Here is a 16,360-nt window from a genome sequence, read left to right as displayed (position 1 = left end):
GGACATTGGTCACCCTGACTACCCGCCCCCTGCTCTGGGGCCACGTGGGTCCCTGGCTGCCTCCCGCAGGCCCCATACTCACCTCCCAGCTCCCCGCAACCCTGGCCACCCAAGTCAGGGGAGACGGGAGTGTGGAAGGTGGATTTCTGCCTCAAGGCGTGGCGGGGGTGGGTGGGCAAGGCAGATGGGTGAAGAGGATGGTGCCCGGCAGGAGGTGGATGAAGGCCTCTATCTTTCCCCCACCACCACCCGAGACAGAGCTCGGTCATGTGAATGCCACCTTGACCCTCCCCCTCATTCCTGCTCAGCTGGTGGGGCCCTGCGGCACCGGGACCTGCCGCAGCTGCTCCAGCCACCCACTGGGAGGGCAGCCACACTCCGGCCTGGCTCAGAGGGGGCACGGCCACTGCGGGGCTAAGGGGCAAAGAGAAGAGGCTGAATCCTGCACCCCCAGGCACAGGGCTCGGCCCAGGGACGGGGCCAGCAGAGTGCAGAGTGCCCCTCCCCAGACACAGCTCTGCCAATGCCCCTCACTCCCAACCAGCAGCCCCCTGCCAGTCCAGCCCTGGGCTCCCCCAGCTCTGCCGGTGCCCCTCACTCCTGACCCACAGCCCCCTGCCAGCCCAGCCCAGGGCTCCCCCAGCTCTGCCAGGGCCCCTGTGACAAAGTGGATTTTTTCCTCCTGATGATGTTGTACAGGAGCCTATGTGAGTCTTACTGTTTTGCATGAATACTGCGTGTGCCTCAGTTTCCCCGTGTGCTGCACCAATGCCTAGGTGGTGGGAATAAGGGAGGGTGACTTTTGCTGAGTCCCTGGGGGCCAGGCGAAGCGGCTCCAGCTGCCCTTTGTAACATGAACGCTGCTGGCTGTTATGGCGCCACAGCGGCCTCTGGTGGGCAAAGGCGGTTTCCCCGTGTGCCGCGTGTGTAACGAGGTGGTAGGAGAGAATGTGACCTCGCCTAGCAGCCGGGACCCCCGGACAAACAGCCTGGAGACTGGGTACCCCAGCAAATGGTGACTGAGAGGCCCAGCCCAGACCTGCTTGGCAGTCAGCCGGTTCCGGCCAGTGGGAGCACAAAGGGCTGAGGAGAGAGGACCCCGGTGACCTGACCAACCAGGTCCAGACGGGGGGAACTTGGGATGGAGGAGAGAGTGCCTCAGCGACCTGTTTACCTGGGATACAAGACAAAGGACAGGGGAGGAGCTGTTGGGGCCGGTGATATCAGATGGTTGGCTGGAAGGAGGGGGCCGCTGGACGGGGGAGAGGTGCAGCCAGAGCCCACCTGGATGCAGAGGAGACTTAGATGTACTGTGCTGTGGGAGGCCAGGTCTGAGGGCCCTGAGAGTTTCCTGTGATGTGTTCAACGCTCAATAAACCCTCCTGTGTTACGCTGGCTGAGAGTCGCTCCGGGCTAGAGAACAGGGTTGCATTATTCCCTCTGAGTGTGAAGGTCCGGGGGTCCAGAGCGAGGGGACTCCCTGAGGGGCCCACGGCGAGAGGCAGGCGTGCTAAGGTTGAGAGGGGCGGTTCCAGGAGGCAGAGGGGCTTAACCCCCGAGAGAGAGTGGACCCCCGAGAAGGGCTGTCACACTGAAGCGTGTTCCCCCCAGGGACTGTACGGAGCCGAGAGGGCACGGGGCCTGTGAGTCCGTGACAGCCAGTTCGTCCAAGGGAAGTGGCCATGCCCCAGCCTTTGTAATGTGAGCTGAGATTCCCGAGCACTTCGACCGAGAACACACTGTTCTAGGTAAACTAGAAAACAGATTTATTAACTCCAGAAAGACAGAGTTGAAATGATTCTAGGTAGCAGGCAGAGAGAGCCAAGTTGGTTACATAGGAAAAAGCTAATTCTCAGTGTAAATTCTACAGACTAAGCAAGATTTGAATCAAGCAGCGTCTCGCTCTCATACACGTTAAAGGCAGCTCACAGGTCTCAATCCACCGGCTGGGTTCCCTGCCAGCCTGGGACCAATCTCCCCAGTTCAAAGTCTCTGTCTTCCAGATGTTGAGATGGGGGAGGAGAGAGGCCAAGTGGTGATGTCATCGATCCTAACACCAGCTCTGTGTCTCCACCTGCTGATCACCCCCGGGCTCCCAGCACCTGCACAAAGCTGTCTCCCCAATGGACACCCCGATGCTGGGCCAATTCCGAGAGCTGGAAAATGCCTTCAGTATCGCTGCAGATGTAGGTTCCCTGCCCTTGTGCTGCCAGTCACACCCGCTGGGGAAGGCCCTTTGGTGCAGCGCCGCGCCGGAGTACGCGCCCCAGGTGTGCGCCCCACAACTTTAGAATGGGCAGAACATACCGACCCTCCTTTTTTCCAGGCACTTTGTCTCTGGACCCCCAGCTCAAATGGCCCCAGATTTGCCCCACTAACCCTCCCCTTGGCCCTGGTGTTGTACTTAAAGTACTGCACAGGATCTTTTCAGGGGGAATAAGACAAAACACCACATTTATTAGTAATACATGTATTTATTAACACTGTATTATATGCATATAATATATTACACTTACACTCACACACACACACACACAAACACACTCCGTCTTGTTGTTACCAATTAGCTGCTCCCCTTAACTGCACTGGCCAGGTGAGTTAGATGGGGGAGGGGGTGGAGCCGGGCTTCTGCCGATCCGGATCGATGCTCCCATGTTGACAAGACGAGACCCGGGGTCCTCTGCAAGACACCACACTTTTATAGCAGCTTTCCTCTTATGCAAATCTATACCAGATTTAAACTCTGTGTCTGTGTCCATTGGTCCTTTGTGCTGCTTTTTTTTGAGTGTTGTCCCAATGCTGCAAAGAGGGTGTTTCCAAAAGAAGGTGCTTGCTTCTAACCCCCGAGGCCGTCAGTATGTCTGCTTGTCTTTAATGAGCCCACTTGACACGTTTTATTGTTCTTGGGTCTGGCTCCCAGTCCCTCTCCAACAGTTGAGGCTGTCTGGAGGTGCTGCCTTCCATGCCTTGCTCATCCACACCTCATTCATTCAACAGGGCAATTGATTAAGAGTGGGGGCGGGGAGAGCTCTTGTTCTACTGCTAGCAAAAAGAAATTTTTCTTCTATCTTATTCTATCCTTAGGGGCTATAATATTATACCAAGGGCAATGCAAAGTTTTTAAATGAGGCTTTGATACAAAGTTCCATGAAAACAGAGGTCACACGTGGGTAGACCCACCACAAGGTTATATGAAGAGGCACAATGTAAAGTCATATGAAAATTATCAGAGATTGATCTAGTGGGCTGTAGTCCACGAAAGCTTATGCTCTAATAAATTTGTTAGTCTCTAAGGTGCCACAAGTACTCCTGTTCTTCTTTTTGATCTACACTGGTGCAGCCCAGCAATTTGCAAAACTGTCTGCATCAGTGTGTGGTTGTTAGAGCCCCATTAAGTATGGGTTCGTAACCCTGCGGCTGGTGCAGTGAAGGCCAGCCCACAATTTCTCTGCTCAGGCACCCCAGGGAGCTCAAGGTCAGTTGGTTCACCGGGACCCCCCTCTGCACACGCTTCTAGAGTCGCTAATCCGGAGGGCGTGCTCCCCATCCCGGCCACATGGCCGACAGCCCCGGCTCCTAGAGGCGACCTTGCATTTGGGGGTGAAAACGCAGGTTGGCCCCGTGTGACGCCATCATTTACTGGCCCCGCTTCTGCGGCATCTGCAGCTTTCCCCAGCCACATGTTGATATTTTCCTCCTGATCATTGATAAAGACACTGACGTGCATCGGGCTGAGCCCCAATCCCCTAGTAGACACGCCCCACAGGGGACAAGTCCCCCTTTCCAATGCCTTTTTGAGCGCTAGCCAATGTATAATATGGAGTCTGTGGGTCCCGGAGAATGGAAATTTCCCATTATATGAAGTCAAGTGCCTGACACAGGCTGACCCACTTCTGCCAATACCGTCACTTTTAGCTACAAAATGTATAACCTCAGCGAAAAGCCATAACAAGTGTTTGCCAAGCCCTATGTCCCAAGTGCTCCATGTTAATTACACTGACGCCCTTCAGTGCCGTACTGATCGTCTCCTGGATCAGCCTTCCCAGGATCGATGTCCCACTAACCGGCCTATTAGGCAAATCACCCTGTTTATAACCGCGGCATTTCCCCAGATCCCTGGACCTTCCCCAAAAGGTCAAAGATCTGTTAGAAAACCCCACGAATGGTTCTGAGAGCTCCTCAGCCAATTCTTTCGATACTCTTGGGTGCAAGTTATCTGGTCCTGCCAATTGAAACAGGGGTTTCACTTTAGTTCCCGCTGGACTAGGATGGTGTTCGCATCACTGTAAGGTGGGGACACCCCATCCTGATTCGTCCCAAACCACAAAATATGTATGGAGCACAGCTGGTTTTCTGTGTCGGGGCTGAGAATGTCAGTCCACAGGCAGCGACGGCTCCAGGCACCAGCGCAGCAAGCGCGTGCCAGGGGCGGAAAGTCGCAGGGGGCGCCAGGCCGGCCCCTGCGAGGGTGGACCTCCCGCAGGCATGCCGCCGAATCCGCGGGACCAGGAACCTCCCGCAGGCATGCCGCCGAATCCGCGGGACCAGGGACCTCCCGCAGGCATGCCGCCGAATCCGCGGGACCAGGGACCTCCCGCAGGCATGCCGCCGAATCCGCGGGACCAGGGACCTCCCGCAGGCATGCCGCCGAATCCGCGGGACCAGGGACCTCCCGCAGGCATGCCGCCGAATCCGCGGGACCAGGAACCTCCCGCAGGCGTGCCGCCGAAGGCAGCCTGCCTGCCGAGCTTGGGGTGGCAAAAAAGCTAGAGCCGTCCCTGTCCACAGGACGCCTTCAGTTCTAGATCTAAGCTCCCAGAGGTAGCAGGAATCCACCCACTCCCTGCCCCCCAGACAGGCAAAGTCCCAGAGCCCCCACCTCACCGCCATGGCATGATCCCATCTCTCTCCAGTCTTGTGTCCATGCCAGAGACCCCTGGTGCCCCAAGCCCCCGTCTATTGCATTGAGGGGAGATTTGGGCTGGGTGACAGACGCCCCCCCCCACGGCTGGGAACTCTGGGTTGGCGCGTCAGGAGTCATGGAGCCAGCGCTCCAGTCCAAACATGTCCTGCACCCCATGCCCCAGTGCCAGCTGCGTGGCCCAGCCGCCCAGACCTTCCTCTCTCCCAGGGCAGGGAAAGGACCCACCACCCTGGGCTGGACCCTCCTAGGTGAAGGGAAGGGCACGTGGGATGGGCGAGCCAGGTGAGGCCAGCCCTGCGGCCCCAGGGCCCTGCCCCGCCCTCTCCCCAGGCCACGAGGTGGAGGGGTGGGTGACCCCAGCATATGCTCCAGAGCACAGGCCTATATGTTACAGCCCCCCACCACACATCCCCCTGCCATGCACACACACCTAGCCCCCCATGCACACGCTGCCCCCCACACCCAGCCCCTCCATGCATGCGCTGCCCCCACGGCCCCATACACAGACACACACACACAAGGCCCCCATACACACTGTGATGATGTGGCCCGTGGGAGCCAGCTGAGATCACTCAATCAGGGTGAACTGCAAACAGAATGGGGCAAACAAACCCCAAACGCTGGTGGATAGTCCAATATTTAGATTTACCAACCAGCACAAAACAGCTTCTGTAGTACCTCACTGGTTACGCAGATGTCCAAACAATGCAGTTCTCTTAAAGTGCCCAGCCTCAGGCCTCCGTCCAGACACACCTGTCAAACGTACGATGATAAATTCTGAAAATCTTATTTCATCATAAAAGAAAAGGTTGTCCTGATCCCGAAGGACCAAGCCCTAGACCCAGGTCAAATGATAACTTAGATCTTACCCAAAATACACGCTTATAGCCAATTCTTGTTAACTAAACTAATATCTATTAAAAAAAGAAAAGAGTTGGTTAAAAGATCACTATACAGACAGACTTTAATTCAATTCTTGCGGTTCAGATACACAGCAGAGATGAGCTTGCAGTTGCAAAAAGTGCTTTTGGAAATAGTCCATAGGTTATAGTCCAATGTCCATGCTAGGATGACGCCAGTCAGTGACTGGGGATCTCAATCCTTGTGGCTTAAGGTTTCCCCCTCTTGAAACCCAAAGCAGATCTGAGATGAAGTAGGATCATGTCCCAGGGTTTTTATTCATTTCCAGCAGCCTTTCGGCCTGAGAAAACAATAGGCTTAATTCTCCTTCTCCTAAACATCCTGACAATTAGCACAGGATAATTTATCCATTAAACAGTTCAGATCCAGGTTACCACAACCTTCAAAGAGACATAGAGACAATAATACTGTTTCCCTCAAGTGTCTCCCTAAATATTACTACTCCTTTTTTGATGTTTCAATCAAAGCTGTAGCAATAGACAAGACTTGTTTGCTTGCATCACAACACCGGAGCAAACATCGACCCTTCTATCTCTAACAACGCAGGGTGCATTTCAAAGCTCTATTCCCTTACGTATCTTCCTAACCACTCTTTAAAGTTCGGCCTGGGTCAGGTTAGTCTGAGTTAATTAACTCTTTCTGGCCCTGTCACCTTTCAATGAGATATTATATTACACTCATAACATCACATACACACACACGCCCAGCCCCCCCCATGCACATGCTGCCCCCCCCCCATGGCCCCCATACACACACACACACACATAGACCCCCCATGCACGCACTGCCCCTTATGGTCCCACACACACACACACAGTCCCCCACATGCACACACTACCTCCCATGGCCTCCCCACACACACACCCAGCCCCCCACATGCACGCGGTATATGGTGTGTGTGTGTGTGGGTGTTTGTATGTGTGTATGTATAGTGTGGGTGTGTGTACAGTGGGTGTATGTGTAGAGTGTGTGCCCAGGGTGTATGTATACAGTGTGTGTGTGTGTGTGTGTATGGTGTGTGTGTATAGGGTGTGTGTACAGCGTGTGTACAAAGAGCTATGGGTATGGGCTACAATCACATGCTTCAAATGTGTTTGGCAACCAATGCGCAAGCCCAGGCTGCCCTAGCCCCAGGAACCTGAATTTGCTTCTCTGACCAACCCGCTTGTCAAGCAGAGCTGCCAAAGGCCCATTTTACTCCAGGGGGAATTCTGAGCCACTGCGCATGCGCAGAATTTATGTTCCCCACAGATTTCTTGGCTTCCTCACAGAATAATGACTTTCTGATGGGGAAGCAAAGGGAAGCCACAAGAGTGGTCATGCGACCCTGCCCTCGCAGTATGTTTTGGGTGCTCAGGGCAGCCGGCAGAGAGGTAAATCACTGTGGGGAAGGGGGCGGGAATGGGGAACATCTGGCTGGTGGCTCCTACCCTGTGCCAGGGTGAGCTGCTAGTCCCGGCTGGGTTGGGGAGGACAGGACTTCCTGTTCCCCTGCACGGCATCCGGGGCCGGGTCAGACTCACCCCCAGATTTCTCCCCTGGCTGCAGGAAGCTCTGCAAACAGCTCCGACTCCGGTTTCCTGCACCCATTGCTAGTCAGCTGCAGGGGGAGGGATATCTGTACAGGAAGCTGCTCCCGCATCCGCCCAACCCCTGTGCATCCAGACCCCCTCATGCCCAGACCCTCCTGCCGAGCCTCACGCCCCCTGCACTCAGAAACCCCCCCGATGAGCTCCACTCCCTCTATGCCTGGATGACCCCGACAAGCCACCCGGATCCCCAACTTCACTGAACCCCAACCAGCTATACCTGAGTCCCCACCCCACTGAACCCCACTCCCCCAGCATCTGGACCCCCCACTAAGCCCCCACAGCGAGACCCACTTGCCAAGCTCTATCCCCCCCACACACCCATACCCCCCCCCCTGCTGAGCCCAACCACCTTTACCTGGACCCCCCTGCAGAGTCCCATTGCCTTTGCACCAGAACCCCCACAACAAGCCCCTGTGTGTCCAGATCCCTCCCCACACCCAGATCCCCCACTGAGCCGCCCGCACGCAGATTGCCCCCTACAGAATCCTCTCAACCCACACCTGGATCCGCCCCACACTAAACCCTTCCACGCTTGGATCCTGCCGGGCTGAGTCTGTCTGCCCACACCTGGTGCTCCCAGCACAGAGGGGCACGCCCCTGAGGTGTTTCTGGGACAGGCCCAGTCCTTGCGCTGTGTCAAGGTTGGGTATAGCAGTGTGATCTCCCACCTCTGTGCAGCCAGTGGCCTGTGCTCCCCAATGCCATGCTGGAGCCGCCAGATTTGACAAATAAAATTTGCAGACTCTTGCAGAATTTTAAAATATCGTGCGCAGAATTTTTATTTGTTTGGTGCAGGAGGCCCTCGGGAGTACCATTTACATAGCAGGTAACCAGAGCTCTCGAGCAGGGGCGGAGCCAGCCAGACATCGACCCAGCCAGAGAGAGCAGCTTGGTTTGCGTTTTCCTTTCCAAAGAATCCACTGCAAAGGGTCACTGGGCTTTAAAGCCGGGGACTGTGTGACGAAGTGGGGGATTTTCTTATTTTTCCCTTGTTTTTCCAATGGTTTGCATGCGGAGGGGGTGGGACTCAGTTTCCCTGGGTGTTACTGGTTTAACAAGGTGCAGGGAGAGGGAATTTATTGTTACAGAGGGCCGGAAAGAGACCCCAGCCAATGGCCTGGAGGACGGATACCCCAGCGACTGGTGACCTGACGACCTGGTGACCTGGAGGCCCAGTTCAGGAGTCACAGCCGGTTCTGGCCAGTGGGAGGACAATGGGCTGCGGAGAGAGGATCCCAGTGACCTGACCAGCCGGTGCCAGCCAGAGGGGATCAGAGGATGGCTGAGAGGAGAGGAGGCTCAGGCGACCCTGTTTACCTGGAGAGAAGACAATGGACAGAGGCGGGGCCTGGGGCTGGTGATCTCAGATGCCCAGCTGGGAAGCAGAGGGGCTCGGGGCTGGAGAGGGGGAGCAGGCAGAGCCCACCTGGATGCAGAGAGACTGGGATGTGCTGTGTTGAGGGAGGCCAGGCCTGAGGCCCTGAGAGTTTCCTGCGCTGTGTTCAACACTCAATAAACCCTCCTGTTTTATGCTGGCTGAGAGTCGCTCCGGTCTAGAGAACAGGGTTGCATCAACCCCTTTGGGGGGTGGAGGCCCCGGGGGTCCAGAGCGAGGGGACTCCCTGAGGGGACCCATAGCGAGAGACAGACGTGCTAAGGCTCAGAGAGGTGAGGTTCCAGGAGGCAGAGGGGCTTAACCCCCGAGAGAGAGTGGACCCCCGAGAAGGGCTGTCACACTGAAGGGGGTTCCCCCCAGGGACAGCACGGGGCCAAGAATGGGCACGATCTGTGAGTCCGGGACAGACTGACACTCGAGTGACCAGCTGTGGCAGCAACTGGCTCCCCGCGGCGTTACCGGGCTGTAACGCCAGGGGGGAATCCCGGCTCCCCGCGGCGTTACCGGGCTGTAACGCCGGGGGGGATCCCGGCTCCCCGCGGCGTTACTGGGCTGTAACGCTGGGGGGGATCCCGGCTCCCCGCGGCGTTACCGGGCTGTAACGCCGGGGGGGGGGATCCCGGCTCCCTGCGGCGTTACTGGGCTGTAACGCTGGGGGGGATCCCGGCTCCCCGCGACGTTACTGGGCTGTAACGCTGGGGGGATCCCGGCTCCCCGCGTGTTACTGGGCTGTAACGCTGGGGGGATCCTGGCTCCCGCTGCTCAGGCAGTTATGGACGCTCACCGATACGCTGCTTGGACGGCTGTGGCCAAGCCCAGGCTGGTCCGGGCAGGAGGGACGGGCACGACCGCCTACCTGTCCCCAGTGAGACGGAGCAGCATGGGACCAAGGAAAGCCCCCCGTCTCCGTATGATTCAGGAGGGGGATGGGAACGCCACGGCCGGGAAGAGGACGCCTCCTTGGCTCTCCAAACAGAGACAATCCACTCTGGGGTGCCAGGCCGGGGGCAGGCCTCCCTCTGCCCTGCAGCCCCTGCCCCCTCCACCACGTGGCCGCCCCCACCCCAGCCCCCTCCATCCCATGGCAGCATCCGTCCCCTTGTGCTGTGGCATTTCCTCTGGCGCCAGCGCAGAGCCCGGCAGAGCCGTCGGGGATGGGGCATGTCGGGGGGCCTGTCAGAGCCGGCTGGGGCGGGGCACGTGGAGCTGTCAGGGAAAGGGGTGATCCAGTATCCTTGTCCCATGGGCGCCTCTGCCCCAAGAGGTCTGCTCAGCAGGGGGCGCGGCTCTCACAAGGTCCCTGCAATGGAGCAGACAGCAACAGGGATGTTACATGGGTCCAGACCCGGGGGTGGGGGGCGCGGACGGAGGCTACAGGCCGGGGTTTACAGGGGATGCTGGGAGTGCAAGGGGGGGGGAATGGGATGGGGGACAGAGTTGCTGGGGTGGGGAGGGGAGTGGCTGGGTTGGAGGCTGTGCGGTGGAGAGAGAAGGGGATCATGGGGTGAGGGGAAGGGGGCTGGGCTGGGGGCTGTGAGAGGGCAGGGAGCTGGGCTGGGGGCCATGGGGCAGAGGGAACAGGGGCTGGGGGCCGCGAGGTGGAGGGGGCTGGGGTGGGGGTCACGGGGTGGAGGAAACTGGGGGGCATGGGATGGAGGGGGCTGGGGTGGGGGTCACGGGGTGGAGGAAGCTGGGGGGCATGGGATGGAGGGGGCTGGGGTGGGGGCGGCCACGTGGTGGAGGGGGCAGGGGCTGCAGGGCAGAGGGAGTGGGAGCTGCGGGGCGGAGGGAGCAGAGGGTGGGGGCCGCGGGATGGAGGGAGCCGGGGGCTGGAGGCCCAGTATGGAGGGAGCTGGGGTGGGGGCCGTGGGACAGTGGGGGCGGGGGCTGGAAGCTGGGGATGGAGGGAGCGGGGGCTGGGGGCCTGGGATGGAGGGGGCAGGGGCCGTGGGGCAGAGGGAGTGGGGGCTGCGGGACGGAGGGAGCCGGGGGCTGGAGGCCTAGTATGGAGGGAGCTGGGGTGGGGGCTGTGGGACAGTGGGGGCGGGGGCTGGAAGCTGGGGATGGAGGGAGTGGGGGCTGCGGGACGGAGGGAGCCGGGGGCTGGAGGCCCAGTATGGAGGGGGCTGGGGTGGGGGCCGTGGGACAGTGGGGGCGGGGGCTGGAAGCTGAGGGCGGAGGGAGCGGGGGCTGGGGGCCGTGGGTTGGTCAGTCCTTACCGACATCTGGGCCTCATAGCTCCGTCGCAGGCGCTCGTAGGCCTCCATGATCACGGCCCTTCTGCAAGGGGACAGCAGGGGTCAGCCCGGAGGCAGTGCCTGGCCCCCTCGCTACCCCACCCCTGGGGTCCCCTGAGGGCCAGGGGGTTCTCACCCCCTCCCGTCCCATGGAGCCATAGGCCAGACCCCAGCCTGGGGTGGAGGCACCATGTGCCGGGGGCGCTCGCTGTGGGGGGTCTGTACTCACTTGCTGGCCAGACCCCCGCCGGGGGGCAGGCTGGGGTTCACCTCGGTCGCCAGGCACCGGAAGATGGCCACAAGGCTGGCAGCCCCCTGCTCCTGCAGCTCCCCATACAGCTCTGTGGGGAGAAGGGCTGGCATGTGACTGGCTCTGCCCAGGCACTCAAAGCCCCGCTCTGCCCCCCCTCTGCGCCTGGTTACCCGCTGCCCCTGCCCCCGTCCCTTCTCACCCATCTGCCTCTGCCCTCCCCCTCCCCTTCGCACCCCTGCCCTCCCCCTGCTGCCCCTGCCCTCCCCCTACTCCCCTCCCTGTTGCCCCTCCCCCCCATGGCCTGAGGGGCAGTAGCTGGCACAGGCAGGCGTGGGCGCCTCCCGCTCTGGGTCCCATGGTCTCGCTGCCCCATAGCCAAAGGCCTGGTGCTGCCCAGGGCTCGACCTCACCCACCTGCCACCCGGCTCTCCAGGTGGGCGTCCAGCTCCCTCTCCTTCTCCAAGGCGGCCTGGGAGGTGCCAGGGGCCCCCCGGAAACACACCACCATGCAGGTCATGTTGTCGCGGCTTCCCTGGGCAGGCGAGAACCAACCGGGTCAGGGGGGGAGCGAACGTGGGGACAGGCGGTTGTAGGGGCCCTGATGGGTCATTAGAATGGTGCATCCGAAGAAGTGAGGTTTTTACCCACGAAAGCTTATGCCCAAATAAATCTGTTAGTCTTTAAGGTGCCACCAGACTCCTTGTTGTTTTTGTAGATACAGACTAACACGGCTACCCCCTGATATTAGAATGGTGGGAGCCCATGGGGGCATTATGCCCGGATACGGCCCAGTGTGGAGCCCGCGGGCCCATACAACAGCCAGATAAGGAGAGCAGCCTGATCTGCACCTCCCCAGCCCAGCGCAGGAAATCCATCGAACCAGACAGTGTTGGGGGGGGGTGTCCCTCATCTCTCCTCACCCCCGCACCAAACCTTTGGCCAGGCGGAGATAACAGAACCACTGTCTGCTGGAGAGGAAAGCCCCTATGTCCCACTCCCTGCCAGGCAGTCCCTGCCCTGGGGTTGTATGGGAGCCGGTGCCCCCTACAGGAGACAGGTCCCATGTCTCATTCCCTCCCCTTCACCTCCTCGCACCAGCCAGTCCCTGCCCTGGGGCCGGATGGGAGCCAGCGCCTTCTAGAGAGAAAAGGCCCCATGTGCCATTCGCCTGCCCCCTCCTCCCCCCACGCTGTGGCTGTCTGTCTGGGAGCTGGCACCCCCTAGAGTGGAAAATCACCACGTCCCATTCCCCACCCCACCTTCCCGCACCAGCCAGTCCCCTGCCCTGGAGTCAGTGCCCCATAGACAGTAAAGGTCCTGTGCCTCATTCCCCGCTCCCTGAGCCAGCCAGTCCCTGCCCTGGGGCCGGATGGGAACCGGCGCCCCCTAGAGGGGAAAGGCCCCATGACCCACTCCCCTGAGCCAGCCAGTCCCCGCCCTGGGGCCAGATGAAAGCCAGCACCCCCTAGAGGGGAAAGGTCCCAGGCCCCACTCCCCACTCCCCTGAGCCAGTCAGTCCCTGCCCTGGGGCCAGATCAGAGCCAGCACCCCCTAGAGGGGAAAGGCCCCGTGCCCCACTTCCTGCACCCCTGAGCCAGCCAGTCCCTGCCCTGGGGCCGGATTGAAGCCGGTGCCCCCTAGAGGGGAAAGGTCCCATGTCTCATTCCCTGCCTCCCTCAGCCAGCCAGTCCCTGCCCTGGGGGCGGATGGGAACTGGTGCCCCCTAGAGGGGAAAGGTCCCATGTCCCATTCCCTGCCCCACCCCACCCTGCAGCTAGCTGGAAGCCAGCGACCACTAGAGCCCAGCGGCCCTGCCCCCCATCCATGCCTCACCTTGTAGAGCCCAGCGTCCAGGACCTCCTCGCACACGGCCTGCGGGTCCCCGCCGAGCAGCAGGCGGGAGCGGACGAAGGCGCAGAGCCCCTCGGTGTCGAAGGCGTCCCAGACGCCGTCGCAGGCCAGCACCAGGAACTCGTCCTCGCCGGGGCAGCGCGCCAGCTCGTACACCTCGGGCTCGGGCGACACCAGCTGCTCCGTCTGGCCCCGCCAGGCCACGGCCTTGTAGTCAAAGTCGCCCAGGGCGCGGGAGACGGCCAAGGAGCCATTGACGCGCTGCAGCAGGACAGTGCCGCCGGCGTTCTCGATGCGCTCCCGCTCCCGCGGCCGGCTGGGCTTGTGGTCCTCCGTGTAGAAGGTGAGACGGCCGGCCCGGCACAGCAGGGCCCGCGAGTCGCCCAGGTTGATGAAGTAGAGGTGGCCCGGCGAGACCAGCACGGCCACGGCGGTGGAGCCGGCGTGCTCCCACCCCTCGGCGCGGGCCAGCGCCTGCATGCGGCTGTCGATGCGCAGGAAGCCCTCCCGCACCGCCTCCTTCACGGCCTCAGGCGACTCCGCCTCCCCTGTGAAGGCCTCGCCCACTACCACCTCCCCCAGCAGGTGGCGGGCGCAGAACTGCGCCACCGTGCCGCCCGCATGCCCGTCGTACACGGCAAAGAAGGCCCAGGTGGCCAGGTCGCCCGGCAGCTGGGGTTGAGCCGTGTGAGTGTCCTCCATGTGTGCCCGCCAGCCCTGCATGGCGCCCAGCCCATAACGCAGCCCGCCCCCCTCGCCCCGCTGCAGCAGCTTCTCCGTCCGCGGCGCCTCCAGGAAGGAGCCGGGCCCCTCGCCACGCTCTGCCTTGAAGAGACGCGAGACCACCCGCTCCGCCTGCGACACCAGCAACCGCACAAAGGTGGCCATCCTGTGCCCTGGGTACTCACCCTGTTCTCAAGCCTGGTGCCCCCGACCAAGTGCCCTGGGGAATCACCCGGTGCCCGGGCCTGGTGCCCTGGGCCGTCACCACTCGCCACCAGCCCTCTGATCTCTGGCAAGTTTCAGTTTCTCAGCCCCTGGGGCTGATCCCTGCACCTGCCGACTCCCCGGGGCCTTCCTGGTGCCCCCCATGGTGCTGTGCGGCCGGCTCGCCCCCTGGCAGCCCCAGGGACACGTGCACTGCAGGGGCTGCGGTGGCTCTGTCCTCCCTGGCACCGTAATTCCTCATCCTGCAGCTAAATATGGAACGTTAAATCTCCTAATGCCTGCCTGGCCATGGCCCAGCCGACAGCTTGGGCCATGCGATGCTGGGGTGTGGGTAGCGGGACCCCGGGCCAGCCCCTCCCTAGCCGCCGTGGGTGTTCTGCAGAGTGCAGACAGGTTGGCAAGCGAGCGGCGGGCTGGATGGGGAGGGGCCGGGAATAAGGGGGATGGTGGGAATGCAGAGCAGGAGGGGGTGGATGAATGGGTGGGTGGGTGGGTGTGGAGGGGATGGACAGGGTGGGGGGTGGAGAGGGACCAGGGAGATGGAGGGGGCTACGGTGACAGAGAGCGGTTGGAAGGGGTGGGTGAGAGCAGGGGTGAGACGCAAGCGAGGAGGGGACCAGGCCCAGGATGCCATCACTAAAGAGTCCATTTTCCCATAGGCCAAGCTGTCTGGGGGCCATTCCCTTCAGAGCCGGGGAAGCAGCAGGGCCCAGCTGGGGTTGGGGGGGAGGGGAATAGCAGGGCCCAGCTGGGGTTGGGGGGGAGGGTGAGCAGCAGGGCCCAGCTGGGGTTGGGGGGGAGGGGGAGCAGCAGGGCCCAGCTGGGGTTGGGGGGGAGGGGAATAGCAGGGCCCAGCTGGGGTTGGGGGGGAGGGGGAGCAGCAGGGCCCAGCTGGGGTTGGGGGGGAGGGGGAGCAGCAGGGCCCAGCTGGGGTTGGGGGGGAGGGGAATAGCAGGGCCCAGCTGGGGTTCGGGGGGAGCGGGAGCATCAGGGCCCACCTGGCCTAGGCTACTTTTCTCCCAGTTTGAATCCAGGGCTTCTCCCCACATCGCTTCACATAGGAACTTGACTTGTTTTCACTTCCTGTCCCAAACTGCTGGGCACCGTTGCTGGGTGACTGTATTCATATATCCTACCTCCCCTCAGAGGTGGCTGCATCTCAGCACCAGCCGACTGATCCCTGTATAAACAGCCTCACGCCCCACCCCAGAGGTGGCTGCATGGCATTCTGGCAGCACCGGATGTGAGGGCCTGGGGCTAGAGAAGCGTTGGGTCGTTACTAATGTGGTGACTCTCTTATGCCCAGAAGGGGGCGGTGCTGTCCCCTGGTGGTTCCCAGGTAGGGGGTGGGGCAGCGCAGGGTCCGTGCCACCCCGCTCAGCCTGGTGTCCGAGGCTGGGCTACACCTGTGGCAGATGCTTAGCTCTGGCCTCGCCCTCAACCCGCCGGGGGGAGTGATGCCCGGTGTCCCACTGTGCCACCCACCACCACCTCCATGGAGATGCCCCGGCCCCACAGGCCCTACCACCTGCAGCCTGGGTGCTGAGCCAGGGGCTACAGGTCTGAGTGCTTGGGGTGGCATGAGAGTGAGTGAGGAGGGGCTCAGAGTGCCAGGGGGGCATGGCATGGGGTGGGGGGCAGCGGTTTGGAGTGACCAGGTGGAGGAGGGGAGCCTACCCTCACCCAGCATGGCCCCCACGACTACCCCCCCAACACACTCCCATCCCATCACGCCATTAATTCCTCTTTCCCCAGAGCGCTCTGAGCCATGCCCCACCCCTCCCTCTGCACCCACCCGAGACCTATTCCCACCCCTCCCTCTCCACCCCTCCAGGACCTACCCCCACCCCTCCCTCTCTGCCCACCCCAGGACCTACCCTCTATGCCTCCCTCTGCACCCACCCCCATCCCTCCCTCTCCACCCCTGCAGGACCTACCCCCACCCCTCCCTCTCCACCTACCCCCACCCCTCCCTCTCTGCCCACCCCAGGATCTATCCTCCACCTCTCCTTCTCCACCCAGCACAGGACCTACCCCCACCCCTCCCTCTCCACCCTCATAGAATCATGGAAGATCAGGGTTGGAAGGGACCTCAGGAGGTTCTAGTCCAAGCCCCTGCTCCAAGCAGGACCAATTCCCAACCAAATCATCCCAGCCAGGTCCCTCCAGGATCTACCCCCCAACCCTCCATCTCCATCCCCACCAGGATCTGCCCCCCACGTTCTCTCCCTTCCTCTG

General features: G+C 61.3%; 1 protein-coding gene across 1 annotated transcript; it reads right to left on the bottom strand.

Moving 5' to 3' along the window:
* Positions 1 to 9,973: 9,973 nt before the first annotated feature.
* Positions 9,974 to 14,290, bottom strand: PPM1N (protein phosphatase, Mg2+/Mn2+ dependent 1N (putative)). The gene is made up of 5 exons (XM_054009955.1): positions 13,157 to 14,290; positions 11,738 to 11,855; positions 11,300 to 11,411; positions 11,053 to 11,113; positions 9,974 to 10,133 (listed from the first exon to the last, which is right to left on the bottom strand). Exons 1-5 carry the CDS (start codon positions 14,060 to 14,062, stop codon positions 10,104 to 10,106), a joined length of 1,227 nt encoding a protein of 408 aa, XP_053865930.1. The 5' UTR covers positions 14,063 to 14,290; the 3' UTR covers positions 9,974 to 10,103.
* Positions 14,291 to 16,360: the final 2,070 nt, after the last annotated feature.

The sequence above is a fragment of the Malaclemys terrapin genome, chromosome 20 (assembly GCF_027887155.1).
Source record: "Malaclemys terrapin pileata isolate rMalTer1 chromosome 20, rMalTer1.hap1, whole genome shotgun sequence".
NCBI classification, from domain to species: Eukaryota; Metazoa; Chordata; order Testudines; family Emydidae; genus Malaclemys; species Malaclemys terrapin.
This window is presented reverse-complemented; position numbering and strand designations above follow the sequence as displayed.

What these genes read in the sequence shown, in the direction of transcription:
- PPM1N (XM_054009955.1), bottom strand. Translation starts at nt 14,062, where the DNA reads ATGGCCACCTTTGTGCGGTTGCTGGTGTCGCAGGCGGAGCGGGTGGTC. An exon ending in GGCGGGGGTCTGGCCAGCAA is followed by an intron (nt 11,114 to 11,299) that starts GTGAGTACAGAC and finishes GTCCCCTTGCAG; the next exon opens with AAGGGCCGTGATCATGGAGG. An exon ending in GCTATGAGGCCCAGATGTCG is followed by an intron (nt 10,134 to 11,052) that starts GTAAGGACTGAC and finishes GCTCCATTGCAG; the next exon opens with GGACCTTGTGAGAGCCGCGC.